General features: G+C 39.3%; 1 protein-coding gene and 1 long non-coding RNA gene across 3 annotated transcripts; one reads left to right on the forward strand and one right to left on the reverse strand.

Annotated features, from left to right (window-relative positions):
* Positions 1–2,704: 2,704 nt before the first annotated feature.
* LOC121968389 lies at positions 2,705–4,110 on the reverse strand. 2 transcript variants are annotated; one of them, XR_006108117.1, is made up of 3 exons: positions 3,855–4,110; positions 3,646–3,736; positions 2,705–3,569 (listed from the first exon to the last, which is right to left on the reverse strand). It is a non-coding gene; the product is annotated as an uncharacterized LOC121968389 (long non-coding RNA). The 2 variants fall into 2 exon arrangements; XR_006108118.1 differs by having other exon boundaries at positions 3,646–3,746.
* Positions 4,111–6,424: 2,314 nt separating this feature from the next.
* On the forward strand, positions 6,425–7,669 carry LOC122054964 (pentatricopeptide repeat-containing protein At3g25210, mitochondrial-like). The gene is made up of 2 exons (XM_042616373.1): positions 6,425–6,574; positions 6,950–7,669. Exons 1-2 carry the CDS (start codon positions 6,425–6,427, stop codon positions 7,667–7,669), a joined length of 870 nt encoding a protein of 289 aa, XP_042472307.1.
* The last annotated feature ends 2,550 nt before the right edge of the window (positions 7,670–10,219 follow it).

Below are 10,219 nucleotides of genomic sequence, written 5' to 3' on the forward strand. Positions count from 1 at the left end.
TAATTGTTTTCCGCATCATACTAGTTTTTTTTTGTATAGTTATTTTTGGAAATACCAAACACAAGAGACATATGATTCTAGAGTTTTCAGATTTGTTTTGAATTTGTGTTTCTTTTATTTTATTTTTCGAATTTGTGATTCGATTGTTCTTTTTGGTTAAACTTAGAGTTATTTAAGGAAATTAAATATTAGTTTTCCTTAAAAGGCTTTGTCTATGTGGTGGTGGTTGCTCCCATATCCAAGAAGACCATGTGCCTCGCCATGCAGTCCTAGAAGCCAATTTTGAAAATTAATATTTAATGGAATTAATAACATAGGTGGATTTGGATCAATAGTGTTAAGTTCCGCTTGCGATCCAAATCTAAACCATTAAGAACAGATAAATTAAATTTGGAATCAATGATGTTAAATTCCGTCTGCGATTCCTAATTTAACTTCTAAAGAACACAATAGGTTATTTAAGGAAAGGTTCGACACTTGTATAAAAAAATTTTGTACAGTGGAACCGGTACGTTTTTCCTAGGACTAACCAACAGATCAATGAGGAAGGAAGAAGAAATAACAAGGTAATTCATGAAAACCCATCACATTATTTGACACCCCGTAGATTGACAAAAGAAGAGATCAAGGAAAGGATGACAAAGGGATTATGTTGGCATTGCGATGAAAAGTGGCATCATGGTCATCAATGCAAGCAAAAGAAGATATTGATTATTGAACCAATAGAGAACTTTGAGGAAGAAGCTGATTTCGATGAAGGTGAAACACAAGATAATATCAACGAAGTACAAGATGACTCTATGGCAATATCAATACATTATACATGCCTTAGAAGGACTACAAACTCCACAAACAATGAAGGTAAAATGATTCATTAAAAAGCAACCAATAATGATACTTATAGATTCAGGAAGCACTAATAATTTTCTAGACTCAACCTTAGCAAGGAGGCTTAAACAAAAAATAGAGCGAGCATCTATATTTAATGTTAAGATGGCGGATGGAAGATCACTTGCAAGTCTAGGAAAATGCGATAGTATTAAAATTTTCTTATCAAATTATGAATTAATCACAGATCTCTTTCTTTTACCCCTAGATGGATATGATGTTGTACTTGGAGCACAATGGTTGAGAATATTAGGAGACACAATATGGAATTTCTCTAAACTAACAATGTGCTTCCAAGATCAAGGAAAAGAGTTTGTATCAGAGGTAAGAGACAAAATACTATCGCATCAATCAGTAGTCATCAGACAGAGTAATTATTAAAGAAAGATTGCTCCATTTTTCTTATGCAACTCTCCACCAAAAAAGATCCTAAAGCAAATGTTAGGACTTATCGCTACCCTTACATACAGGAGGAAATTGAGAAGAGTGTACAAAAGATGCTTCAAGCTGGTATCGTTTGCCTAAGTGTAATTCCATATTCTTCTTCAATACTTTTTGTACGAAAGAAAGATGGAAATTGACAAATGTGTGTAGATTACCGGGCACTCAATAAAATTACAGAGAAAGACAAGTACCCCATCCCCATCATTGATGAATTACTTGATGAATTAGGAGGTTCCTCGTTCTTCTCAAAGTTAGATCTTCGCTCAGACTTCCATCATATAAGAATCCATCAGTCAGATATTCGAAGAACAGCCTTTCAGACTCATGATGGTCATTATGAATTTTTAGTCATGTCTTTCGATTTAACTAATGCACATTCTACATTCCAAAGTTTGATAAATGATATCTTCAGGCCTTACCTCTATAAGTTTGTTTCGAATTTATTTGATGACATCCTTGTTTATAGTTCATCGTTTGTCGTTCGAAGATCATGTGCATCACCTTTACAAAGTACTCACTCTTTTGCATGAGTATTCTCTTTCTGTGAAAAGAGCTAAGTACAGCTTTAGGGTAACTAAGGTGGAATATCTAGGTCATATTGTAAGCCAAAAAGGAGTAGCTACTGATCCCTCAAAAGTTCTAGTTATGATGGAGTGGCCCACCCCAAAGAGTATTGATGTGCGTACATATTATGATCATTTATGCATATTTTAATGCAAATTCACTTGCTTTCACTACAAGAAAAAAGTTGATAGACAATGCTTTAAAAGTGTTGTCTATGTGCCTGAAAAAACGTTGTTAAAAGCACTGTTGTTAAAAGTCTGCTCAACGACAACACTTTAAAAGCGTTGTCGTTTGTAGCAATGACAACGCTTTTGCAACGTTTTAAAAGCGTTGTTTTTTTTTTCAAAAACAACATTATTACAACGCTTTAAAAAGCGTTGTTATTTTTTGCAAACAACAATACTTTTACAACGCTTTAAAAGCGTTGTCTTTTTAAAATAAACAAAAATCTATTTACAAAATTATTATTTTTATATTTAAAAAATGATTATTTTTCTTTTACCACAATAGTAAATACGAATGTTTACAAAAACTATAATATTTACAAAAAAAATTCTATTTACACAATCACAGCCTACATAAGATTATGAACTCCTCTACCCAACAACAAAGCTCCCAAGTTAGTATATGCGACAACTAAGGCCCTTAGAGCATCCTTACAAGGCTTAATTACGGACTTTTGCATTCTTTCAAACACGTTGACAGCTTCCAAGAACTCACCATTCTGAATAAGGCCCCACATCATGATGCTCCATATGGTGTTGCTCTTCACTTGGCATTCATCATGCAACATGATTGCTGATTTCAATTCACCACATTTAGTATAAAAATCGACGAGAGTGGCACGTAGAACTGAGTCAATCTGTCAAGTTTTGATGGCATTGCAATGTACCTCTCTTCCACCAGGGAGATGCTCACACTTGGCGAATGCAGAGATGGGCAAAGTTAGAGTCTCATTGCTAGGAGTCACCTCTAGTCTCATCTTCCTATAGCACTTGACTACTCTGGAAACATCCCCTATGAAAGAGTAGGATGATAGGAGGATATTCCAAGAGGCAATGCTCCTGTTTTGAATGATGACAAACTTCATGACCTCTTCGAAGCAAGCCAATCTACTGAACATGCTCAAAATTGAATTTTGAAGCAACTCATGACTTTGGAGGCCTGCCTTGTTCGCAAATGCTTGTAGTTGGCACCCTGCGACCTTGTCTTCGGAACCATAGCATGCTCGAAGCAAGACCGCCATTGTGACTTGATTCACCTCAAGACCCTCCGCTCGCATTTGGCAGAACAAGTGGAAGGCCTCGGGAGAGTCTCCCGCGCTAACATAGCTGGATAACAAGGACGTCCAAGTTACCACATCCCTAAGAGGCATTTCTTCGAACAGCCGGCGGGCCAAGGGGACTCGACCATTCCTAGCGTACACCTCCATCATGGTGTTGCACAAATAGACATCACCTGCGAGACCAATCCTGATAGCGAGGGAATGGAAGGTTTCTCAGAGCTTAATCTGATTCTCCGAGGCACAGTTGAGGAGGGGAAGCGTGTAATGGTTGAGGTTGGCGTCGCCTTGATGGCGCATGGTGGAGAAGAGGGAGGAAGCGGTGTGAAAGTCGCCGACATCGAAAGCGTTGATTACAAGCGCGTGTTATCCTATCTTCAACAATCACAGCCTACATAAGATAATTTCACGTTAAAAAACGAGCAACTACCAACAATCCTTTAGGAATCGCACAGAACATATTTAACCATTCAGGGCGATCTGATCATCTTTAGCGCTCAACTTCCAAACGAAAGCAAGAGCGAGATTGAGGGGAAAATGTCAAAAAAATTCGAACATCTGCGAAAAACTACAACACCAAATCAGAGTTTAGATCTTTCCTCAAGTTATAGATCAATAATTCAATCACTGTGATCATCCCCTCTCCTTGAACGACGATATTTGTTAAAAGTGTTACCTGGGTAGCCAACTTAGCATCTCCAAAGAGGACGACCTCTCCGCCAAATCAGAGGCAGAGGTCATCGAAGAGGCTGAAGACCTCGCTGCTGGGCTGGTGGATGGAGGAGACAATGGTCTTGTTGTTGTCCACCACGATGTGCTTCAGCGTCTCCACCACGAAGAAGGTGGCTGCGTTGTCGAGCCCGGTGGTGGGCTCGTCGAGGAAGAGGAGTCACGACCGCGTCAGGATCTCCAGCGCGATGCTCAGTCTCTTCTTCTCCCTGCTGTTGATCCCCCTCATGTGCTAGTTCCCGATCAACCAGTCTGCGCACTCCTGCAGCTCCATCTCAAGGATCGTCACCTCCACCACCTTCACCACTGCTGCCATCTCTGCCTCCCTCTTGCCTGCAGTCGGAAGTCACAAGTGGGCCAAGTAGGTGATGGTTTCCCTCACGGTGAGTGCCCCTAGGAACACGTTCTCTTGCCTATATGCCGGAAAGGAAATGTCGCTTGGCTTCATTTGGCAAAGAGGAGTTAGGAGGGGAGGTTCATGGAAGAGTTCGTCGGAGAGGGTGTGAGATGAGGTTTGTGTGAGAGGGGTTCTGGAGGAGATCGAAGACGCGTGAGAGGGGTTCGGGGGGTATTCGGGAGATAAGTGGGTGCCGAGTGAAATCTAGGGTTTTTCTACTTCTTATCCAACGCTTCATATCATCCCAAATTTAGATGAGAACTTGACAATAGACAACACTTTTTAAAAATTGTTGTCATAGACACTAAAAAATTGCTAATAGACAACGCTTTTCAAAAAGTGTTGTCTTCGACCTATAAAAATCAGTAATAGACAACAGTTTTTAAAAAAACATTGTCTATTAGTAAGAAAACAAAGAGATAGACAACGCTTTTCACTAAAAGCGTTGTAATAAAAAAAAGACAACGTTTTTTAAAAAAAAACGTTGTCTTTCAAGTGTTGTTAAATCCCAATTTTCTTGTAGTGTTTATTTGCATATATTTTTTACATAATCATCTCTCCTATTGTTTATTCTGCATTAATTACTCTTTTGTCAGAGATATGCTCTTTGTTTGGTTTTGTGTTGACAGGAATAACTTTTGGAGTGAAAACGAAGATTGTCGATGCACCAGAGCAAAGTAGGGAGCCACTTGACATCCGTCGTGCAACCCTGCACAACCATGTGGCCATTCCCGAGAGAGAGCATCACACGACCGTGCAACCTCGCACGACCGTGCCTCATGACCAGTAGCCAAGAAGCACATGGTCGTGTGAACCTCACACGACCGTGTAATGTAGACCCGAGCTGAAGGAAGACACGGACGTGCGGATCTCGCAAGGCCGTGCCACTCAACCCGAAGGGAAGAGGAAGTTGGCCATGTGGATCTCGCATGACCATGCCACTCTACCCGAAGAGAGGGAGGAGCTACCCGTGCGGATCTCGCACGGCTGTGGCATGGGCCGTGCGCACACCCGTGCCCTAGCCAATAAAAAGGGCCTTTAACCCTTCTTCAGGGGGGCGAGTCGTCAGAGAGAGATATACCTTGGTGTCAATCCACGTCGTCCCGGATCTCTGTTCGACGATCTGAGATCACCTCCATCATCATATCAACTCCAGAAGCAAAGGATTGGATCCGAAGATCACAGGACGACATTGAATAAGCATCTCTTTTCCCTCTCTCTTATTATTTGGGGATTGTATGTTTAATTATACTATATCTTCGAATTTTTCTCTTATGTCTATGGAGTAGATTCCTTGTTCTAGGATCAGGGAGTTGTTGTGGATAGGTATTGATGTAAGACTCATGTTTATGCCTTTTTCTCATTGAATGATTTTGTTTGTCTTGTTTCTATTTGATATGCATGAAACTTGCTTCAGATTACCATGTCGTATTAATTGATTGTGTATGAATTGTTAATTTTGTAAAGAGAGGATCTTAGATTATATACCCGAGGGGCCCTAGTGACAGGGGTAACCCGTTCACGGACATCTAAGATACTCTCTTGAAAGGAGAGGCAATTCTTAATAAGGAAGTAGGAAACTAAACCAAACCCCTATCTCTATCTTTAATGATACCGATCAGATTCACATTCTTGTGATCTACCGAGGCGCCCTAGTGACAAGGGTTAATCGTAATAGGGTTTCATAAGAATCTTCTTTGTTTAGTGCTTAAGGGTAGTAACTTGAACTTCCGATGAGTACATGTTGATTAGGAAAGGATAGAACATAATACATCAACTACCACCACAACGAAACTGAACTCCTAGATCTCTTCCCAAGCCAAGTAAAACTCTCTCTCTCTCACTCTCACTAGTTCTCATATCTACTTCCCAAGTTCTTTTCTTCTTGAGAAATAGTTCACCTATAACCATCAGTAGTTTAGCTAATTCTACGTGAACAATCGCTAGTACTTATAACCAATCCTCGTGGGATCGATAATCTTTTATTACTGATGACGTATCCGTGCACTTGCGAAAGCGTAACAAGTATCAAGGCATTACATGATTTCCTAGGTCTCACAGATGCATTTAGATGATGCCTTAAAGCAAAAAAGGTATTCCAAAATTTAAAGGAAGTTATGATGACAACACTAGTTCTTGCACTACCTAATAAGCAATTTGTCATTGAACTCAATGTATCCGAAGATAGAATCGGAGCAATACTTATGAATTATATGATGTCATTCAAGAAAATGTTCCAGAGTTTATTGCTAAACAACCTTGAGGACAAGGTTGTTTCGAAGGGTGGTGGAATGATAGGATCCTTTAATGAATCTATTCAAATAAATCCTTTAACTTATTTCCTTTTCTGAGATAAGTTTTAGACCTTTTCCTTTTATAAGACAAGTTTTAGATAAAACATTTTCTCTTGAAAATACATTTTTATTTTATTTTATTTTTATTTTTGTTTTAGACCTTTTCATTTAAAAAGGTCATTTAGGTGTCTATTTAAAGAGACGTAATTTTGGAAGACAAGTAATTTTCCTTTTAGTTAATCAATTTCATTTGATTATTAGAGGTCGATCCCCTAGAAGTGATCATCCTATCCTCCTTCTCATTTTTCCCTTTCGATTTTTCCACGTGATAAGCCCCGGGGTTCCTATCAGTGCTGCTCCCGCCGCCCCCTTTTCTCCCGCGCCTTCGATCTATTCAAGCAGATGCAGCAACACCAGGGTAGCAGCAACAACAACAGCAACACCCCGGCATGTCGGCCATCCATAGAGACCTATTCGATGCTCCTGGCTGTGGTGCTCCACCGGATCGGCAAGCCAACGGTCTCATACGTGTATCTCCACTCCGTTCGCTTGCTGGTGCGGCAGATGAAGTCTTCGGGCATGATCCCGGACACCATCGCGCTCAACCTTATCATCACGGCCTATGCACGGTGCCTGGAGATGGAGGAGGTCATCCAAGTGTTCAGGGAGATGGGGCTCTACAGGTGCAAGCCCAACGAGTACTCCTACGGTTACATCGTGCAGGGGCTTTGCCAGAAGGGGTGGTTGGAGAAGGCAATGAACTACTTCAAGGAGATGAGGTCGAAGGCACTAGTGCCCATGACGACTATATACATGGCGATGATCTGCAGCTTGTCATTGGAGCGGCGGCTAGAGGCGGCGGTCGAGGTGGTATACGACATGTTGGAGAACAACAAGGCACCGAACATTCTGACCTACCGGACCTTGCTGGAGGAGATGTGCAGGGAGGGGCGATTGGAGGTGGCATATGATCTGCTGGAGGAGCTCCGACAGAGGAAGGGCGCCATGAAAGGAAGGATGCAATCCGACTTGTTGGCCAGCTTGCACTGGGTTTGCCAGCTGCGACATTGATTGCTTACTCTTGTTTGAAGTAAAGTTTGGCCCTTTCTGAGCATGAACCATTCCAAAATCATTGAAAAATGTTTTTTTTCATTTTAATTATGCAAATGGGAAGAGATCACGCACTGCATTCGATCGGCAATAACAGTTCTTTAGAATGCACACTAAAGATTATGGAAATGATTATCTTATAGCCAGTTTATTACAATCACAATTTTCAATCATTTGGAGAGATATTATTTTGATGCTTTCAAGTTGATCATCATATGGATAGAAAGGTATAAAAATATCTTTCGAGTTGTAAGAGAATCTCATAGAATATATATATATATATATATATATATATATATATATATATATTCACTAAAGTTGAAGCTCTCAGGGCCTACATAAAGTAAAACAATACTTTTCAGGACTTGTCGCAACAAGGAACTATCAGAAATTCCAAGAATGACAGCTCGACCTCTAGTGTTGAATAAGGTTCATCGTCGGATCCAACACCAGCTTGTGCAGAAGACTGGGAATCATTGTCAAAGAATTGTTCTATAAAGTCCGTTATCTCTTTGTCGAATAGAGCGTCGCAAGGCAATGATGTGTTTCCTGAAGCCAGCTCCTCAACTTTATTCGTAGATAAACTTTAGTCCCAACACTTTCAGGATAGATGAATTATCGAAAGGTGATGTAGTTGGAGCTAATATTATTACATGAGCATGGTAAAGGAGTGTCTTGTGAATCAAAATGAGGTGCCCTTCCGAAAGAATCTTGTGTTTCCGTCTTATTGGAGATTGATGATGTTGCAAAAGGGGACCCTATTCGTAAAAGTTGGAGAAAGTGGTTCTAGAATCATCCTTAATAACATCATTAATAAGGCTTTTAGAATCACTTCGATCTTCCAAAACTGAGTACTGAGCATTAAAGTAAGGTGATTCTAATATAATATCAGGTTACTCACTAAGTAGCTTCAAATGAGGATCACAGTCGATCAATTTCTCAAAATTCTTGCTCAACAAGGTCTGGGGACATTGAAGTAGATGCCTCCTGCAGCATCCATTTGGTGAAAGTTATAATATAGACACAACCGAACACGTAAAATTCTGATTTATCTATGTTTCGAAAAATTTGAGATAGGCAACAAACATATATATCTTCAGGCAAAATTTGTTATATCACATCAAGCTTAGTTTAAATAGGTTTGATCAAATAATAATATGACATTTGAAGCACAAACCGAAAGAGTCAAGGAAGGCAACATCCCACAAAGGATATGCTTTACATTGTAGATCATCATATAAAACTTAATATTAATAATATTCATAAAAAGGTATAGTTTAACTAATTTAATCAAATGTAAACAATTGACAAGGAAGCAACTACAATATTCAAAAGGGAAAGGCTTACAATAGACTCTAAAAAATATATATTGAAGATAAAACCTGATTATTTTTTACTGAAGTACCAATAACAAGAACCATATATTAAATGATAATATCACTACCAAAGCTTAGATTTTGCGCCAACTTGCAACAAAAAAGGTGAATTTTAGTATATGAGGGAAAATATAATTTACATCTACCTGTGTATGTATTCTTGGTCATTGGTAAAATCTCGAGTTGCTTGCCACATTGTATGCTTCCTTGGTTGAGGATCAGTCGCTCGGAAGAAAAGAGGTGGTCTTGCCAACTAATAAACAATTACCAACACGTTACACGTAAGAAATGACCAATATATACCAACACAAATTGAGAAAAAATAAATCCTACCACAATATCCAAAGTCTCATGCCCACCTTCAAAAAATACTGCCTTAATTGTAGTAATGTTGGACTAGTGAAACCTAATCTTGCTCTTCAAGCCACCTTCGAGAATTTCCCATACAAGTTTACGTTTGGCGAAGTAACATTTTGCCACTAAATCACCTTCATATCTAGACACACACTGTTTGCCAATAAAACATAATGAACTTCTCCACAAACTTAACCAATCTAGTAAAGGATTACTTGACAAAAACATATGAGAATTAGAATGCACTAGATCACCCATAAAGAATTCATGAAATCCACCTTCAAGGAGAAAAGACAGTGACTGGAAATAAACTATGTTCCAATGGCAACTCCTTCGTTGATAATTGTAAGTGAAACTCAGCAATAAAGGCAAGTAAAACTGTTCATCATTTTCTTTTTGGTGGACCGTATCACAAAAAGTTACAAACACAAATAGGAGGAAAAGAATGAGCAGAACAATTATGCGCAAAATAGAAAGATTGAATAGATTGCAAATACAAGTATAGAATACCATAATAATGCATAGACAAAAACTTCCACAAGAACATACAAATAATAACAGGAAGGAGAGATGTATCATTTACGTAAACCACCAAATGTTTCCTTATAAAATCCTCATCTCCCATGTCCCAATCCTCAATAATGACGCAAGAAAATTTGAAGTTTTGATCTTGCTCAGTGAGCTCGAAAAAGCTGAGAAGTCTGATTGTTCACCAACTTTCGAGCCCTTCGAGCTAGTGAAGCATAAAGTTTTACCTGCCTTTGCCTGAGAAAGCATCATC

Source organism: Zingiber officinale, chromosome 3B, assembly GCF_018446385.1.
Source record: "Zingiber officinale cultivar Zhangliang chromosome 3B, Zo_v1.1, whole genome shotgun sequence".
NCBI lineage: Eukaryota > Viridiplantae > Streptophyta > Magnoliopsida > Zingiberales > Zingiberaceae > Zingiber > Zingiber officinale.

Coding starts and splice junctions, on each gene's coding strand:
- LOC122054964 (XM_042616373.1), top strand. CDS start 6,425: ATGACAACACTAGTTCTTGCACTACCTAATAAGCAATTTGTCATTGAA. Junction 6,575..6,949: donor TAAACAACCTTGAGGACAAG/GTTGTTTCGAAG, acceptor GGTTCCTATCAG/TGCTGCTCCCGCCGCCCCCT.